At 39.7% G+C, this 19,652-nt stretch overlaps 1 protein-coding gene across 1 annotated transcript in view; it reads right to left on the bottom strand.

Annotated features, from left to right (window-relative positions):
- LOC124109656 (solute carrier family 28 member 3) overlaps positions 1 to 19,652 on the bottom strand; it is a gene marked incomplete at its 3' end in the record, with an annotated part of 75,989 nt that overhangs the window by 19,229 nt on the left and 37,108 nt on the right. The window contains 3 exon segments of the mRNA XM_058570748.1: positions 1,243 to 1,334; positions 3,314 to 3,402; positions 12,609 to 12,701. Of these exon segments, the coding sequence (XP_058426731.1) occupies positions 1,243 to 1,334; positions 3,314 to 3,402; positions 12,609 to 12,701 (274 nt within the window).

The following is a 19,652-nucleotide window of genomic DNA, read 5'->3' as shown; positions in this document are numbered from 1 at the left end:
AGGGAAATAAACCTACCAACAATCTCTAAGTGCTACAGTATTTCTAAGGAAAAGAGTGGGAGCAATGACTAGAGCAGGCTTTTGAAGAAGCAGATTCTCAGATGAGAATAAGGTCCCTGTTTTTAAAGGTCAGCAAGCTACAGTCTGCTGGTCTGCTCCTTGTTTTGTAGGTGGCAAGTACAAATACATTGTTTTCTTGTATTTGTACTCTATACATAAAGTTTTATTGAAACAAAGCTATGTTTGTTTAAATATTGTCTGCCTGTTTTTATTTTTTTTAATTTTTTTAACCACAATGGCAGAGTTGCATTGTTTTGATAGTATGTATAATATGTCACCAAGCCTAAAGTACAACCTGCTACAGGAAAAGATTATCAACTTTCCTGTTTCCTGTTTCAGCTATCTGAGAACCAGTGACACTTGTGACACTGGTGGTACAGCAATCTTGGATTAATGTCTATAGTTTTGAGTGGGATCATTTACATTTTGTAGACAGAGTGTTCTTATTTATTTATTTATTGGTACTTGGAATTGAAATCAGGGTGCTCTACTCCTGAGCTATACCCCCAGCATTTTTACTTTTTATTTTGAGCCTTGCTTAACCTTGTTATCTTGCTTGCTAGAATTGCTGGTGTGTGCCACTGCCCCAGCAGGAGTGTTCTTTAAAATGGGATATGGAGGGAGTAAAAGCAGGAGACATTCTGGTTCTGCCTTCAGGCAAGAGGAGTGGGCTAGTTGGCTCTAGACTCTACATCCTGTATTCACCTGCTACAAGTAGGTTTTTGTTTTGTGACCATCACTGTTCCTGCCAGTTACTCAAGTTTTTCCAGATTTGGATTAACCAGTGCACCTCTCCAAATCCATATCACAATAACAAAGTCTTTGTGAGCCCCCAGAGCAGGGTAGATGCTAAAGTTTGAATGTTTTCCCTAAAGTTAACAACTTAATGCCCAAATTCATATGTTAATAGTTAGGATTAGATGAAGTCTGATGGTGGGGCCCCCTTGTGACATTAGTGGTTTTATAAAAAGAAGAACAGAGAAACAGGCTAGCATGCATACTCTGTGTCAAATTAGGGTTCCTTTTGCCACATTATGCTGCACAAAGAAGGTCCTTGCCAATGTTAGCATCTTGACATTGGACTTCAAGCCTCTGGAACTGTGAGCTAAATACACCTCTATTCTTTATAAATTACCTATTCTATTGTATACAATGGTATTTATATTGCTTTTTGGTATTTACCTGTCAGTAAAATGCCCCAAATGATGTATCGAATAGTAGTTTTGTGTTTTTTATAAAAATCATAAACTGTATCGTACTTCCTTTCCAAATACCTGGAACACAAAAGCAAAAAGGCAGAGAGAAGTAAGCATGAAATAAACCGTGATGCTAAGGCTAGATTAATCTTTATAAAGCAAGCAAGAAAACAACAAACATTCACAAGGCATATGTCTTACAAAATAGAAATGGGAAATTTATTTCATTTTAGATGAAAATCAGCCATGGGTTGGATTAATCTTCACAGAATTGAGTGTGCCAAACCCTGAGGAATTAGATGTGGAAAACATGTTCCTGGGAACAGAGCAGGGAAGATGAGTAACTAACTAAAAGCTGAGATAACCCATATTTCACTGCAGAATTGTCGCCACCACAGTAACGTATATTCATGAGAACTCTGTGCAACTTAATCTTGTACCAAAGACAATTTAGTAATAAATCATTTGTAAGTAATAGCAGCACAATTTCTTTTAAAAGCTTCATGTAACAATTGTACCACACTTTTTTTGCAAAAAATTTTCACATAAAATCTGAAGATTATGTGGTAAAATATGGTAAATCATGAGAGTCTTTCTGAATAGGAAGTATCAGAATAGATCAGTCATAATGATGGGTATTATTGCATGTTACTCTCATTGTGATGTGTGTGTGAATATGAGTACTGAGCATTAGAAATGCCTTGGAAGATCTTGGGTGAATAAAAGTAGAATAAATACCATGTTTTTCATGATCTATTTTAGGAAAAGCTAATAATATCCACCCTCAGTTGTGGATATGGTATTTTAAAAAAAAGTATCAGTGACAGAAAGTGACATTTAATAGGGTACATCTGTCTGTTGTAGGTTGACTTTATTTTTAATTGTAGGGGATGTGTGTTGTTCATTATAGCAACCTGACTCCACAGAGCAGAGTGGTTGGAGAAACACACTTAGGTTATTTGGTTTATCTAGGCTGAACAATTTCCAAATGCCTGGTGGTTATTTCAGTATCAATAACACAGTGAAACCTGAGTATATCTGACCATGAGAATTTCTCAGCCCCTTCTGGGTCAAAAAATCATAAAGTAAAATAAAGGATGAAATTCAATTTCTGGTGGTTAATATTCTTGATGGTTTATATGTGACAAGACCTCCCAACTCTAATTCTGACTGATTCTATAGATACCTTCTTATATATAAAAATCATATTCCTCAAACCCAGCAAGGTGGCACATCCCTGTAATTCCAGCAACTCAGGAGACTGAGACAAGAAGATCATAATTTTGAGACCCATCTCAGCAACTTAGCGAGACCCTCAGCAACTTAGCAAGACAATTTTTCAAAATAAACAATTAAAAGTGATGGGATGTAGCTCATGGTAAAGTGCCCCTGGGTTCAATTCCCATTATAGGGAAAAATATTCTTTCAGAGATGTAGAATTTTAAATCAAATTTATGTGGGATTTCCAAAATGGATAAATATTATAGTGTTATCATAAGAGTACCAGACAATCTTGGACTAGGGATCAAAGGCTGAAATTCCAAGTTAGTTCTGTTTTTCTCTGGCTTATTGACCTTAGGTAGGTCACTTCTCTGAGCTTTTTTCCTGGTCCCAAAATTAAAGGTAATAATCTTGCCTCTCCTACATTATGGTAGGAACCTTGGGATACATAGTAAGAGCAACAGTTTGTTGAGATTTAAAGTGGATTGAGTTTTGAGAAATTGATTGTTATTGATTGACATTGAGAAGATAAATTAACTACTTTTGTATGGACTAGAGCGATTAGTTGGTAATTTGCACCTTTAATTAGAAGACTGTCCTGGGTGAATTTAAATCTAGATATTGGGTTCCCAGAACATCAGCCGTCTGAATTGACTACATCGATCATCCTAGAGCTCCATTAATTTTTCTGAAAATGGTGTTGCGTGGGTGGGGATGGGAGTGGTGACAGTTTCTAATAAATCATAACAAGTGTTAAAATTTAGAAGGGGATAAAACAAAGGGACTTATACAAATAGGAGCCCAGGCATTATTATTCCCTAGTTTAAACGCTCTACCCTTTCTGATGTGTGTCCTGGTCATCCTCCATGTCTTCTCCTTCTTCTTTCCTTAGAGAATCCTGCTCAATGTTGACCAGCTCTTCACCCTGGAAATCATTAGAGCTGAGATGAAATAAAAAAAAAATACTAGGCATTATGGACTGTGTCTCCTTTGCTCAGAATTATGACCAAGAATTTCCAATAGGTCTTTTTAAATTTTTATGCAAGAATATGGCTCCTAATATCTACTGCATAGACATTTTTTCCTCCTATAATTATGAGAAATTCAGGATCACACTTATCTCTCGCTTTCCTCCCAAAGGAGCCGTTGGCATTCTTTCCTTATGGGAACAGGCTCATCTTTCTGCTTTTCCTCCTGTCTCTACTGTAATTATTCAACACCAGTTCTGTTTTCAGGCAAGAGTTAAATGAAGTTTAATATCAGAGGCTGCATAAATCTCCCTTTATACTATACCAGCTCCAGTTTCCGAAGAACTAAGACCAAAACTACTTTTAGTTTTCTGGCAAGCTCACTGCTTGGTCTGCAGAGGTGAATCCTAGCTCAGCATCTTCAAGAGATGACAAACCAATGTTCCCTTGGGACATAACATCCTTCTATCATTTGGGTTGAAGGGGGATATTAATATTTCCCTTACCCAGCAAGGCCTGCTTTAATTAGTGGAATGCAGTATATATTTGAGCCATCTTTCGTGGATTCTCTTTCTAGGTACAGCTCCCAAATATCCACAAACCATCTTATTCCCAGGAAGGCACAGAAGGTTTTTTCCCTTTTCCCATTCTGCAATAATGTCTCATCTGATAGGTCTGGCTGTTGTAACAAACAGCATGGAAGCTTGCGGTGAGGGGTATACAGATGTGGAAACAGTTTTGAACATGCACCAAGAGATAGAGTGTCAAATTTCAGCTTTTGTCATGTGTTAAAACCACTGTGGCCTCTGATTCTCTGTACTTTATATTATAAATTGTTAGCATGCTTCTTAAAAGAATGAATCTTCAATGATCACATAGCTCTGCTGGGCGAGGTGATGCAAACCTATAATCCCAGTGACCTTGGAGGCTAGTGCAGGATCACAAGTTCAAGGCAGACCTGGGTAACTTAAACCCTGTCTCAAAATTAAAAACAAAAACAAAACAAAAAACAAATGAGGTTGCAGCTTAGTGGCAGAGTATCTCTGGGTTCAGGCCCCAGGACTAAAATGAAAGAAAGAAAAAGGTCCGTTCCGTCCTCTAATGCCAAATTCTGTTATACTTCTGATTCAGATTAACTCATTTTCTGGGATGGACCCCAGAAACTAGGAAGGGGAGAACAAAACCTGAAGAAGGACCAGCTGAGTCCAAACTGAAAATGCTAAGAACAGGGGTAGAGATGATTCTTATTTCTTTATTTCCTTCTAAGATCTAGCTTCACCCATATTCAAAGTTTGGCTAACAATTGTCAGATGGTTTTTATTTTCTTGCAGTGACAGTGTCCCAAGTTATCTACTCTTTATGCAAAGCCCAGCATTAGTATCCTTTTCTCTTTTTTCAATACTTTCTTATCTTTTTAAAAACACAACACCAAAACCCCCTTGACCCCTACAATCATGGGGCATCTGCCCTGCACCTTCCCTACCTGCAAAGAGTTGTCCCTTCCCTGTCTGGCCACTGCAAAGGGTTGCCTTTACTTTTCATGACCACTTCCCTACTTCCTGTTCACTGCAGAACCACTGTGATTATATTTCTACTGACCAGCTTCTGCAAAGTCAAACAGGGCCCACTTTGCCAAATCCAGTAGCTATTCCTCAGTCTTCACTTTTCTGATTATAGTTGTAAAATAGATAAATAATTTTTTTTTAAAAGTAGACTTTTTAGAGTAGTTTTAGGTTCATGGCAAAACTGAGGTGAAAGTACAGAGATTTCCCATATATCTTTACACAGCCTCCAGACTATAACATTTGAGTGTCCACGAAAGATGGCTCAAGTGTATATTATTGTTACAACTAATGAAGCAGCATTGACACATCGTTGTCACCCAAAGTCCACAGTTTACATTTAAATGCACTTTTATCGTTGTGCAACTAACATATACTCACCATGGTAGCTTCGTGCAGAATCGCTTCGTTGCCCTAAAAATGCTCCTATTCATCCTTCTCGTCTCCCCAACTCCTATAAACCATTAATCTTTTTACTCTCTCCATAGTTTTGTCTTTTCTAGAATACCTTATATTTGGGATGGTATAGTATGTAGCCATTTCAGATTGGCTTCCTTCACTCAGTAACATGCATTTAAGATCCCTCCAGTTCTCTTCATAGTTTGATAGTTTTTTCTTGTGCTGAAAAACATTTTGTTGTCTCAATGTACCACATTTATTTACCCTTTCCTACTGAAGGACGTCTGCTTCCAAGTTTTGGCAATTATGAATAAAGCTGTTATAAATGTCTGTGTGCAAGTTTTTATGTGGACTTAAGTAGTTTTCTTTTTTGTTTATGGAAGAATAATTAGCGGCACAAACACTTTTTATAATATATTAAGTGAGATACATTGCTACCTAATAAAAGGGACAGTATAATCTTAATATAGATGACACATGTTGGGTGCAGAGCAGGCTGAACTGTGTTGTCTGCAGGGCAGGCTGAACAGATGTTGGCTGCAAGATAGCCCACGCACTCAAACACCCCTCTATCTGGTCCTTTATCACCTGTTTGCCTCAAGGCTGAACATTCAACCCCTCTCAAGGCTGAACACTTAACCCCCCTTTGGGCCAACAAGGCAGCTTGCAGACCCAGAGGCCCCATTAGATTTGGGCTATAAAAACTCCCTCTTGCCAGGCCCCCCTCTCTCTTGCTCTCTTTGTCTTTCTTGCGCGCGCTCTCTGTCTCTCTCTTGCTCTTGCTCTCTCCCTCTTCATCTCTCCTCTCCTCTCCTCTCCTCTCCTCTTCTCTTCTCTTCTCTCTCTCTCTCTCTCTCTCTCTCTCTCTCTCTCTCTCTCTCTCCTTCTTTCCTTCTTTTCTCTTTGTTGCACTGCTGCAATAAAGATCTTTTGGTTGCTCTGAGTGTTGTGGTCACTTTTCTTTCATTTGGTGCTGAAACCAGGTTAGAGGGTTAAAACCCACTTTTGGGTCCCTCTTCCTTCGGAAGTGCCACTCACTGGATGGCCTGAACCCATTTTCTTGGTTGCCAGAACTCCATCCACCACCGACCTTCGGTTGGTGAGTTTCCCTTTCCTGGAGTCCTAAACCCAATGGTGGTGTCAGGAGGATTTGACCGTTGATTGTCCAGCAAACCTCTTTGCCCACCTGCGGGAGGCAAACACTCCACCACAGCCTTTAAGGCTACAGTGGCCCTCAGGGACTCCTTCCTAGGGCAGATTAGATTCCTGGGTTCAAACTTATTCCCTTCCCTTCCCAGATGGTAGTTTACCAGCATAGGCTTTGTAGGTCTTCCTTGAAGGACTCTGTAACCTCCAGGGACACATAACAGAGAACTGAACATCACAGTCCACCCAGACCTTCACCGTCTCAGTGGCTCTCCTAAAATCCTAGTCCTCACACCTTCAAGAGGAAAACCTTACCCTCCCCTTCCCCTCTCTTCCCCTGTCTCTCTCTTTCCCCTCTTTCCGGCCCTGGGAGTATCCGGCCTCTCCAGGAGGGGTCCCAAAAAGCCTTGGCCAAGGTCTCCCACAGCTCCGGCTCTGTCCAGGATGAGATCTTCGACTGTCAGGATTCGGTGACAACCAAACCCTGCAGCTCAAACCTGCCACTAAGGCACTGCTGATTTTTGGCTCTAGCGGGGATGCCCCTTTTGCCAATAAACCAGTTTCCTCCTTCTCTCTTACACTATCTTTGCGTCTCCTTCCCTCTCCCTTATACTACGTTTGTGTCCCCTTCCTTCTCCCTTATACTACGTTTGCGTCCCCTTCCCTCCTCCTTATACTACTTTGCGACATGGGTAATGTATCCTCTCTGCCAGTCGACTCTCCCCTACAATGTCTCTTGGATAACCTCAAAACCCTCTCCTTGACACCTGACATCAAACCCAAAAAACTGATCAAATATAGCACCCAGGCCTGGCCCACTTATCCCTTAGACAACCAAAGCAGATGCCCCCCCCCCTTTTGGGTCCCTGGATCCCTCCATTCTAAGGGGTCTCTACAATTACTGTGAGCATTCGAAAAAATGGGTAAAAATCTGCTATATCAAAGTTTTCTTCTTGCTTGTGCTCTCTGCACCTCTTGCAGACCTCTGCAAATTCTTCTAGCTTGCAAACCAACACCCACAACCACTGATCCCCAATCTCCTCCTCCTCTGGACTCATCCACTACTTTTGACCCTACTGATGAATTTCCACCCTATCGCCCAGCTCAAATAGGTCCTCACCCTCAACCTTCTGCCCCAGCCCCTCCACTGTCTCCCCCACCTAAACAACCTGACTTCTTTCCACTCACTAGATCAAAAACCTAAACAACTGCCTTTCCTCAAACCATTGCCTCTTTTCTGAGGTAGCAGGTACTGAAGGAATCCCTCCACCCACTCACTCCTCTCTTCTTCTGTCAGCGCCCACACCAGGTCCCACCAGGTCCTCTTACCAGCTAACCCAAAGCTCAAACAAACTGAGGAGAGCCCTTGGACCCCTATCAGAGATCTGGTGAAAATGGCCTTTAAAGTTGCTTTGTCATCACTGAAAACAGGTTACTAAGAATTGTCCCTTACAGGCTTTTTGGGATATTCACTCCCATCCTCCCCTCTGCTCTACCTGTTCTACTGCTCAAGTTTTCCTTGCTAGGGAAAATCCTATTCTTTTACATCACTCCTTCCTCATTCTCAGATCCACTGAGCTGCCTTCCCGTCTTCCCCTCCTTACCCCGGCCCACAGAAAAGTCTTAACTGACCTTCTCCAGAAATCTTCACCACGGCTGATGTTAGGACTTTCAGCAAAAGAATCTCTACAAAAAAGTTTAATGTAGATAAACTTCCTATTTTCCTGTTGCCCTGTTTTACTTGGCCACTGTCTGGAAAAATCAGCACTCCAGGCGCTGGACACCCCCTTACTAGTTTTTCACAAAATATGTAAACAAGGCCTGTGGCCTTGAGCTGGGGCTTCACAGAGAAGGCTACATTTCTAAGATAAGGAAGTTACCAACTGGGCTCCATGATAACAGCTGGGGGGCGGGGTAGGAGAGAAAGGTGTGTCGGTTAACTTGCCCAGAACACACACACACACACACACAAACACACAAAAACTGCTTTTTGTGAACTTCTGCAGACTGTGAACTTCTGAGCCCCTTCCCTTACATGTTGGGTACAAAATTTTGAAACAACCTAAACTTGGGGTTCAGGGGATTAATTGATTACAACAGAAGCTGTGCCTTCTGAATCTGGCTGCAACCAAATAAAACTATTTCTCTATCTTCAGTGCTATCTTAGGTGCCTTTCCTTGTCCGTCCCTACAACAGTATAATTCTATATACTTAAACATTGTTCATGTTTTCATGAAATGGTCAACAGATGTGATTAATTGTGTGCTGCAAATAACAAAATATCTCTTATTAAAATGGAATAATTTGCCTAAATTCAGAAATTTACAAGGATTGTTTCAAAGTGTGAATAAAGAAGGAGTTAACAGATAGGAAAGAGAAATTAGAAGGTTCTAAGTATGGATTTAATACAAGGAAAATGTGTTTCTGGATAAGAGAGTCTATTAAGTAAATAAGAGGGTTTAAGCAAGTGATGAAGAAGGTCTGTGTATGTTGGCTATATAGGTGTAAGTAAGTGCTAAAGAAGGTTTGTGTATACAACTATGGTTAAACAACAACTGTTATTTTGCAATATTGTAATAAGTTATTTCTTTAAAAGCTAAACTTGATTAATATAAAAACATCAATAATAATTGTGGTACTATTACTCTTCTTTGTATATTAAAAGTGTTCATATTTTCCAGGTATGTCATTAAGATAGAAGCTTTAAAAAAAATTATATCAAGCTGGTGTTCTCCAAAAGGTTGCATGGTTATTTTAGGCTTATAAAAATAACATATTGGAGATTTATTTATATCATTTAATGTTCTATAACTGGACCTGTTATCAATAAGATTAATATAAAGTTCTATACACTGGGTACAATTTAAATGTAATATACTGTATTACCTAGTATTATGTGACATCAAGCAACAACATATATAAACTTTATAAAATGATATTTAAAAACAAAGATCAGTTCGATAGTAGAACACTTTACCTAAGATTTATAAATCTTAGCCTTACCTGAGATAAGGCTGTGCTTCCCATTTTACTACATGTCAGAATGACTCCAAAGTAGGCCAGACTTCAGCTAAAGCCCAATACTCTTAATTTAGGGTGAAACTGACTTTGCTGGATGTTTATAATCAAGACTTAAAGTTAAATTAAAATGGCCAAGAAAACCAATATTTGGCTCTGGCCCTCTGAATCAGTCTGAATCCAGGGAACAGGGAATTTCTCTAAAGAGCTTGGCAACTCTGGGCCACATAACCTCCTGATCAGGGAGATTAATGAGACCACTGGAGAATGAAAAGCCAATCAGTGCATTTGCTGTGAATAGAAGGGTCATTGGAGACAGGAGACATCCCTGATGCTTCCAAGGCAAGCCACATGGTCAAGCAAGACCTGGACTCATCCTAGCACAAATGGCACTAGCAGAACTAAGAAGCTGCTCTCAGCTTCCCCCACGAGTGACCCCTATGGGAACTCGGCTGACTCTTAACAATAGATAGAAACAAAGTCAATTTTGACCAGCTTGATCTTAAACACCTACCAAAACCAGTTAAGCCCAAACACAGTCATTCCTGGGAGTAATAAAGGACAAGAACAGCTAGAAAAGAGGAGACAGCAACTAAGCCAACAGGCTCCATGGGGAATGTTCAGTCAAGTATGGCCTTGGCTCCTCCCCCTCACAGGACCCCTATTAGTCCTCTTTATGTTTCTCCTAATAGGACCATGTATGTTCAATTGTCTACAGAAGTTCCTGCAAGATCAGATACACAAATTCACCAACAAGTCAGTCAATCAACTACTCCTTTAAGACTACCAGCCCTGATGCCCAAGATGGAGAACTACGACTCATGACCAACTCCTCTGGCTCCAGAGACTCTGTGCCCATCTAAAACCCTCTCTAACCCCCTTTTCCAGTTTTCACAACCACTCTTTCACTTCCTAGGAATGAGAACTACTCTCCAGCAGGTCCACTCTGCTTATTCTGTCTGCTCTACAGTATCCCCACAAGGAAGCATCAAACCTAAATTCCCCACACCTCAGATGAGGAGCCACTAGCCAGGCAAAGACTAGTAGATCAACTTCACTCATGTGCCTAGGCACAAAAAGCTTTGATACCTACTTACATTAGTTGATACTTTTTCAGGTTGGATAGATGCCTTCCCTACATCCAGGGAAATTGCTGACACTGTCACCTCCATCCTCATCCAGCAGATCATTCCCAGGTTCGAACTTCCCACTCCCATCCAGTCAGACAACAGTCTGGCCTTCACTTCTCAGGTTGTTCAACTAGTCTCCAAAGGTCTCAACATCACTTGGAGGCTCCACATCCCCCACCAATCCCAATCCTTGGGTAAGGTTGAGAAGCCTAATGGCATTTTCAAGGATCATCTCACTAAACATGCTATTGAACTCAGGCTCCTCTGGCCCAATCTCCTGCCATTGGCCCTCACCTGAATTCAGGTAGCCCCAAGAGCTCCCTCAGGCCTTAGCTCCTTTGAGCTACTCTCTGGGTGCCTTTTCTTAATCAACCAAAGCTTTCCAATCACTCCTCTTCCCCTTGTGTCCTACCTGCCTAATCTCACACTTCTATGCAAACTCCTAAGAGACCATACAGACCGGTGCCTTCCTGTTCCATTCATTGCCTCAATCCCCGCACAACCACCAACTGAATTGGACCCTCTTCAACTGAGTGACTCAGTCTTACTTCAGGAATTGCATTCTCAATCATTGGAACCTCAATGGATGGGACCCCATACAGTCATAGTTACTACCCCAATGGTGGCCAAGCTTTTGGGCCACTCCCCCTGGTACCATGTCTCCCACCTTAAAAAGGCACTTGTTCTAAATGTCCAGTCCTGGACTTCCACCCCACCCACCAAACTCAAAATTTCTCACCAATCCTCTTCTTCTTTTACTAATCATTAATCTCTCTCAAGTTTTTATCTCAAACCACAGATACCGCTTCTACATCCAAGTGACATGACACCAGGATGACACCACCCACTCTCAGTTTATGGGTCAAGGCAATTGCCCTTCCACCGGCTGCAATCGGTCTGTCACCCTTAACATTACTGGATTCAACTAAGCCACCTCCAATACTTCCTAGAGTCCCTGCTACAGGACCAGTGGCTGATACCAAGAATCTCCTCCATCCAGGACTGGTTTGATGCCATCGAGGATTTGTGGCTTCAAGGAACTTTTATGGACTTTACCCTTACCACAGTAGTTGTCTGTAGCCACTGAGTGTTATTTCTGGCTGCCCTGGTGTTCTCAGACCTGTCCCTCGAACATTCCTCCACTTCCCCTTCTAGGTCCAACGCCGCCCACCATTAAGCACGAAGTAGCCAGAGGACTTTACGCCCTCCCCATGTCACTTAGAAAAACAAAAAGGGAGGAATGTTGGGTGCAGAGCAGGCTGAACTGTATTGTCTGCAGGGCAGGCTGAACAGATGTTGGCTGCAAGATAGCCCACGCACTCAAACCCCCCTCTATCTGGTCTTTATCACCTGTTTGCCTCAAGTCTGAACATTCATCCCCGCTCAAGGTTGAACACATAACCCCCCCTTTGGCCAACAAGGCAGCTTGCAGACCCAGAGGCCCCATTAGATTTGGGCTATAAAACCTCCCTCCTGCCAGGACCCCCTCTCTCTTGCTCTCTTGCTCTCTTTGTCTTTCTTGCGCACTCTCTGTCTCTCTCTTGCTCTTGCTCTCTCCCTCTTCATCTCTCCTCTTCTCTTTTCTCTCTCTCTCTCTCTTTCTCCTTCTTTCCTTCTTTCTTTTCTCTTTGTTGCATTGCTGCAATAAAGATCTTTTGGTTGCTCTGAGTGTTGTGGTCACTTTTCTTTCAACACATGAATGTGACTTTTTTTTTTTTTTCCATAAAAACAGTCTAAGTTCCAAGATGTCAGTCATTGATTTTTTTTTTCTTGGATTTGTTCTCTAAATTTTATTGCTGGGAATAGAACCCAGGACCTCAAGTATGCTAGGCAAGCATTCCACGACTAAGCTGCATCCCCAGCTCTGTTACCATGGTGATGAGTCCCTCAACCACCGTCCAGCTCTACCTGTTTGGTGTTTCCTTGTTCCCGGATTTGTACAACTCGACTCCTAATTGAGTTATTTCCGGATATGTCCTGGTTTTCAAGAAGTTCTTCATTCTAAGAAAAAGGTACAGAGTACAAAAATAAAATGTCAGAGCTCCAACACAAATGTGGTTCCATAAATGACACCTAGAAGAATTCTGAAGGATGAGATGAGGAAATATTTGGTGTTCAGATGAAGCATTTAATTTAAGAAATTGCACCTAAATCAGGCTCAAAACAGACAGTGATTTTTGTTTTGTTTTGTTCTGATAGGAAAGATCTATGTGTTCCAGGTTGAAGAAAAGGAAGAAGGACAAGTGTTCTCATTTAGGACAGATAATGTCCTAATGAGCAGAGCTGGACTGGGGACAGGGGGGCAGGTTTCCACTCTCTACCACCCACATTACACAGGCTTTGGACTTACAAAGGGAAATAAGATGTGGTAAACCACAGGCCAAATAGTTTTATTCTTAGATGTTGGATTTACGGGATGCTAATTTTTTGTGTGGTTTAAAGTAATGGCTGGGAATTGTTAGAATTTTAATTCTTGGTAACTTTGCTTTTAGTGGAGACCCAGAAAAAAGGCAATCTTACACTTTTTTCATGTATCCATTTATAAAAACACCTTTAATAAACCAATATATATTACTTTTTGGAATTCAAGAAGAATACTTGAATTTATTTTTAGCAGCTGATATTTTAGCACTTTAAATTTGCAAATAAATCAGAAGTCTCCTTTAACACATTTATGAAGATTAACCTGTTTATGTTAAACCTAGTTTACTCACTTTTAACTGTTAACTTTGGGTTACCCATGAAAACCAAGATATCAGACAAGTGGAGTTAATAGTAGAAGCCATCTTTTCTGCTGAGGAAAAATCCTAGAAGCAATGGATATTACATCCTGAACATTTTATAGAAACCAGCACTCTATAGATTGCCTGACCATCTAGAGAAATTTATGGGTTGAATTGAACATTTTTAAAACTATTTTTTAAATTATACATGACAGTAGAATGTATTTTGACATATCCTATATACATAGAGTATAACTTTCCATGTTTGTGGTTGTACATGATGTGGAGTTACACTGGTCATGTATTCATATAAGAATATAGGAAAGTTATGTCCAATTCATTCCACTGTCTTTCTTATTCTCATACCCCCGCTCCCTTATTCCACTTTGTCTAATCCAGTGAACTTCTATTCTTCCCTCCCCCTGCTGCTTATTGTGAGTTAGCATTCCCATGCCAGAGAGAACTTCAGCCTTTGTTTTTTTGGGATTGGCTTATATCACTTAGCAGGATAGTCTCCATTTCCATCCACTTACTGTCAAATGCCATAATTTCATTCTTCTTTATGGCTGACTAACATTCCATTATGTATATGTACCACATTTGCTTAATTTATTCATCTCTTGAAGGGCTCCAAGGTTTGTTCCATAGCTTAGCTATTGTGAATTGAGCTGCTATAAACATTGATGTGGCTATATCACTATCATTTGCTAATTTTAAATCCTTTGGGCATATGCTGAGGAGTGGGATAACAAAGTCAAATTGTGGTTCCATTCTAAATTTTCTTAGGAATCTCCATACTGCTTTCCAGAGTGGTTGCACTAGTTTGCAGTCCCACCAGCAATGTATGAGTGTGCCTTTTCCTCCCACATCCTCACCAACATTTATTGTTACATGTATTCTTGATAATTGCCATTCTAACTGGAGTGAGATGAAATCTCAGTGTAGTTTAGTTGCATTTCTCTATTTGCTAGAGATTTGAATATTTTTTCATATATTTATCGACCGTTTGTCTTTCTTCAGTGAAATACCTGTTCAGTTCCTTTGCCCATTTATTGTTTGACTTATTGGTTTTTTGGTGTTAAGTTTTTTGAGTTCTTTATATATCCTGGAGACTAATGCTCTATCCGATGTTCAGGGGGCAAAGGTTTTCTCCCATTCTATAGGCTCTCTCTTCACATTCTTGATTGTTTCCTTTGTTGTGAAAAAGATTTTTAGTTTGATACCATCCCATTTATTGATTCCTGATTTTACTTATTGTGATTTAGGACTCTTTTTGAGAAATTCATTTCCTAAGCCAACATGGATGGATATTTGGGCCTACTTTTTATTCTAGTAGGTACAGGGTCTCTGGCTAAATGGCTAGGTTCTTGATCCACTTTGAGTTAAGTTTTGTGCAGATTGAGAGATGGGGGTCTAATTTCATTTTTCCTACATATGAATTTCCAGTTTCCCCAGCGCCATTTGTTGGAGAGGCTACTTTTCTCCAATGTATGATTATGCCTAATATGAGATAACTGTATTTATGTAGGTTTGCCTCTATGATTCTATTCTGTACCATTGGTCTTTATGTCTGTTTTGGTGCCAATACCATGCTGTTTTTGTTAATATAGCTCTGTAATATAGTTTAAGGTCTGGTATTGTGATCCTTCCTGTATCACTTTTCTTGCTAAGGATTGCTTTGGCTATTCTGGGCCTTATATTTTTGCAAGTGAATTTCATGACTGCCTTTTCTATGTTTATGAAGAATGTCATTGGGATTTTAATAGGAATTGCATTAAATCTGTATGGTGCTTTTGGTAGTAAGGCCCTTTTGACAGTATTAATTCTGCTTATGCAAGAACATGGGAGACTTGTCCATCTTCTAAGGTCTTCCTCAATTTCTTTCTTTTTTTAATTTTTTATTGTTGGTTGTTCAAAACATTACAAATTTCTTGACATATCATATTCCACACTTTGATTCAAGTGGGTTATGAACTCCCACCTTCACCCCATACACAGATTGCAGAATCACATCAGTTACACATCCATTGATTTACATATTGCCATACTAGTGTCTGTTGTGCTGCGCTGCCTTTCCCATCCTCCACCCTCCCCCTTCCCCACCTCTCCCCTCCCCTCCCCTCCTCTCTCTCTACCCCCTCCACTGTATAACCCTGAGGGTCTCCTTCCATTTCCATGCAATTTCCCTTCTCTCTCCCTTTCCCTCCCACCTCTCATCCCTGTTAAATGTTAATCTTCTTCTCCTGCTCTTCATCCCTACTCTGATCATAGTTACTCTCCTTATATCAAAGAAGACATTTGGCATTTGTTTTTTAGGGATTGGCTAGCTTCACTTAGCATAATCTGCTCTAATGCCATCCATTTCCCTGCAAATTCTAAGATTTTGTCATTTTCAATGCAGAGTAATACTCCATTGTGTATAAATGCCACATTTTTTTTTTTATCCATTCGTCTATTGAAGGGCATCTAGGTTGGTTCCACAGTCTTGCTATTGTGAATTGTGCTGCTATGAACATCGATGTAGCAGTGTCCCTGTAGCATGCTCTTTTTAGGTCTTTAGGGAATAGACTAAGAAGGGGAATAGCTGGGTCAAATGGTGGCTCCATTCCCAGCTTTCCAAGAAATCTCCATACTGCTTTCCAAATTGGCTGCACCAATCTGCAGTCCCACCAGCAATGTACAAGTGTACCCTTTTCCCCACATCCTCGCCAGCACTTGTTGTTGTTTGACTTCCTAATGGCTGCCAATCTTACTGGAGTGAGATGGTATCTTGGGGTGGTTTTGATTTGCATTTCTCTGACAGCTAGAGATGGTGAGCATTTTTTCATGTACTTGTTGATTGATTGTATGTCCTCCTCTGAGAAGTGTCTGTTCAGGTCCTTGGCCCATTTGTTGATTGGGTTGTTTGTTCTCTTATTGTCTAATTTTTTGAATTCTTTGTATACTCTGGATATTAGGGCTCTATCTGAAGTGTGAGGAGTAAAGATTTGTTCCCAGGGTGTAGGCTCCCTATTTACCTCTCTTATTGTTTCTTTTGCTGAGAAAAAACTTTTTAGTTTGAGTAAGTCCCATTTGTTGATTCTAGTTATTAACTTTTGTGCTATGGGTGTCCTATTGAGGAATTTGGAGCCCGACCCCACAGAATGTAGATCGTAGCCAACTTTTTCTTCTATCAGACGGCGTGTCTCTGATTTGATATCAAGCTCCTTGATCCATTGTGAATTCACTTTTGTGCATGGCGAGAGAAAGGGATTCAGTTTCATTTTGTTGCATATGGATTTCCAGTTTTCCCAGCACCATTTGTTGAAGATGCTATCCTTCCTCCATTGCATGCTTTTAGCCCCTGTATCAAATATAAGGTAGTTGTAGTTTTGTGGATTGGTTTCTGTGTCCTCTATTCTGTACCATTGGTCCACCTGCCTGTTTTGGTACCAGTACCATGCTGTTTTTGTTACTATTGCTCTGCAGTATAGTTTGAAGTCTGGTATCGCTATACCGCCTGATTCACACTTCCTGCTTAGCATTGTTTTTGCTATTCTGGGACTTTTATTTTTCCATATGAATTTCATGATTGCTTTCTCTATTTCTACAATAAATGCCGTTGGGATTTTGATTGGCATTGCATTAAACCTATAGAGAACTTTTGGTAATATCGCCATTTTGATGATGTTAGTTCTGCCTATCCATGAACAGGGTATATTTTTCCATCTTCTAAGATCTTCTTCTATTTCTCTCTTTAGGGTTCTGTAGTTTTCATTGTATAAGTCTTTCACCTCTTTTGTTAGGTTGATTCCCAAGTATTTTATTTTTTTTGAAGATATTTTGAATGGAGTGGTTGTCCTCATTTCCATTTCAGAGGATTTGTCGCTGATATACAGGAATGCCTTTGATTTATGCGTGTTGATTTTATATCGTGCCACTTTGCTGAATTCATTTATTAGCTCTAATAGTTTCTTTGTAGACCCTTTTGGGTCTGCTAGGTATAGAATCATGTCATCTGCAAATAGTGATAATTTAAGTTCTTCTTTTCCTATTTTTATGCCTTTAATTTCTTTCGTCTGTCTAATTGCTCTGGCCAGTGTTTCGAGAACTATGTTGAACAGAAGGGGAGAGAGAGGTCATCCCTGTCTTGTTCCACATTTTAGAGGGAATGCCTTCAGTTTTTCTCCATTCAGAATGATGCTAGCCTGATGCTTAGCATAGATTGCTTTTACAATATTGAGGTATGTTCCTGTTATCCCTAGTTTTTCTAGAGTTTTGAACATAAAGGGATGCTGTACTTTGTCGAATGCTTTTTCCGCATCTATCGAGATGATCATATGGTTCTTATTTTTAAGTCTATTGACGTGGTGAATAACATTTATTGATTTCCGTATATTGAACCAGCCTTGCATCCCAGGGATGAATCCTACTTGATCATGGTGCACAATTTTTTTGGTATGTTTTTGTATCCAATTGGCCAGAATTTTATTGAGGATTTTTGCATCTAGGTTCATTAGAGATATTGGTCTGTAGTTTTCTTTCTTTGAAGTGTCTTTGTCTGGTTTAGGTATCAGGGTGATGTTGGCCTTATAGAATGAATTTGGAAGTTCTCCCTCTTTTTCTATTTCCTGAAGTAGCTTGAAAAGTATTGGTATTAGTTCTTCTTTAAAGGTTTTGTAAAATTCTGCTGTATACCCATCCGGTCCTGGGCTTTTCTTAGTTGGTAGTCTTTTGATGGTTTCTTCTATTTCCTCAATTGATATTGGTCTGTTTAGGTTGTCTATATCCTCCTGACTCAATCTGGGCAGATCATATGACTTAAGAAATTTATCGATGCCTTCACTATCTTCTAATTTATTGGAGTATAAGGATTCAAAATAGTTTTTGATTATCTTCTGTATTTCTGAAGTGTCTATTGTGATATTGCCTTTTTCATCCCGTATGCTAGTAATTTGAGTTCTCTCTCTTCTTCTCTTCGTGAGCATCGCTAAGGGTCTGTCGATTTTGTTTATTTTTTCAAAGAACCAACTTTTAGTTTTGTCAATTTTTTCAATTGTTTCTTTTGTTTTGATTTCATTAATTTCAGCTCTGATTTTAATTATTTCTTGCCTTCTACTTCTTTTGCTGTTGTTTTGCTCTTCTTTTTCAAGGATTTTGAGATGAAGTATGAGATCATTTATTTGTTGGTTTTTTCTTTTTTTAAGGAATGAACTCCATGCAATGAATTTTCCTCTTAGAACTGCTTTCAATGTGTCCTATAGATTCTGATATGTTGTGTCTGTGTTTTCATTTATCTCTAAGAATTTTTTAATTTCCTCCTTGAAGTCTTCTATAACCCATTGATCATTCAGTAACCTATTGTTCATTCTCCAAGTGATGTATGCTTTTTCCTTCCTTCTTTTATCGTTGATTTTCAGTTCCATTCCATTATGATCAGATAAGATGCGTGGTATTATCTCTACTCCTTTATATTGTCTAAGAGTTGCCCTATGACATAATATATGATCTATTTTTGAGAAGGATCCATGTGCTGCTGAGAAAAAAGTATAACTGCTTGATGTTGGGTGGTATACTCTATATATGTCAATTAAGTCTAGGTTATTAATTGTGTTATTGAGTTCTATAGTTTCCTTATTCAACTTTTGTTTGGAAGATCTGTCCAGTGGAGAGAGAGGTGTGTTGAAGTCTCCCATGATTATGGTATGGTGGTCTATTAGACTCTTGAACTTGAGAAGAGTTTGTTTGACGAACATAGCTGCACCATTGTTTGGGGCATAAATATTTATGATTGTTATGTCTTGTTGGTGTATGGTTCCCTTAAGCAGTATGTAGTGTCCCTCTTTATCCCTTTTGATTAACTTTGGCTTGAAATCTATTTTATTTGATATGAGTATGGACACTCCTGCTTGTTTCCGAAGTCCATATGAGTGATATGATTTTTCCCAACCTTTCACCTTCAGCCTATGTATGTCTTTTCCTATCAAATGTGTCTCCTGTAGGCAGCATATTGTTGGGTCTTGTTTTGTGATCCATTCTACTAGCCTGTGTCTTTTAATTGGTGAGTTTAAGCCATTAATATTTAGAGTTATTATTGAGATATGGGTTGTTCTTCCAGCCATATTTGTTTATTTCTGTTACTAAACATGGTTTGTTTTCCTCTTTGATTATTTTCCCCCCCTTTACTGTCCTACCTCCCACTGTTGGTTTTCATTGTTATTTTCCGTTTCCTCTTCCTGTAATGTTTTGG

Source organism: Marmota monax, unplaced genomic scaffold (assembly GCF_021218885.2).
Source record: "Marmota monax isolate L192 unplaced genomic scaffold, Marmota_monax_Labrador192_F-V1.1 WCK01_AAM20220418_F8-fsc00951, whole genome shotgun sequence".
Lineage (NCBI taxonomy): Eukaryota > Metazoa > Chordata > Mammalia > Rodentia > Sciuridae > Marmota > Marmota monax.
Note: the sequence above shows the minus strand (reverse complement) of the source record. Positions and strands in the feature narration are given on the sequence as shown.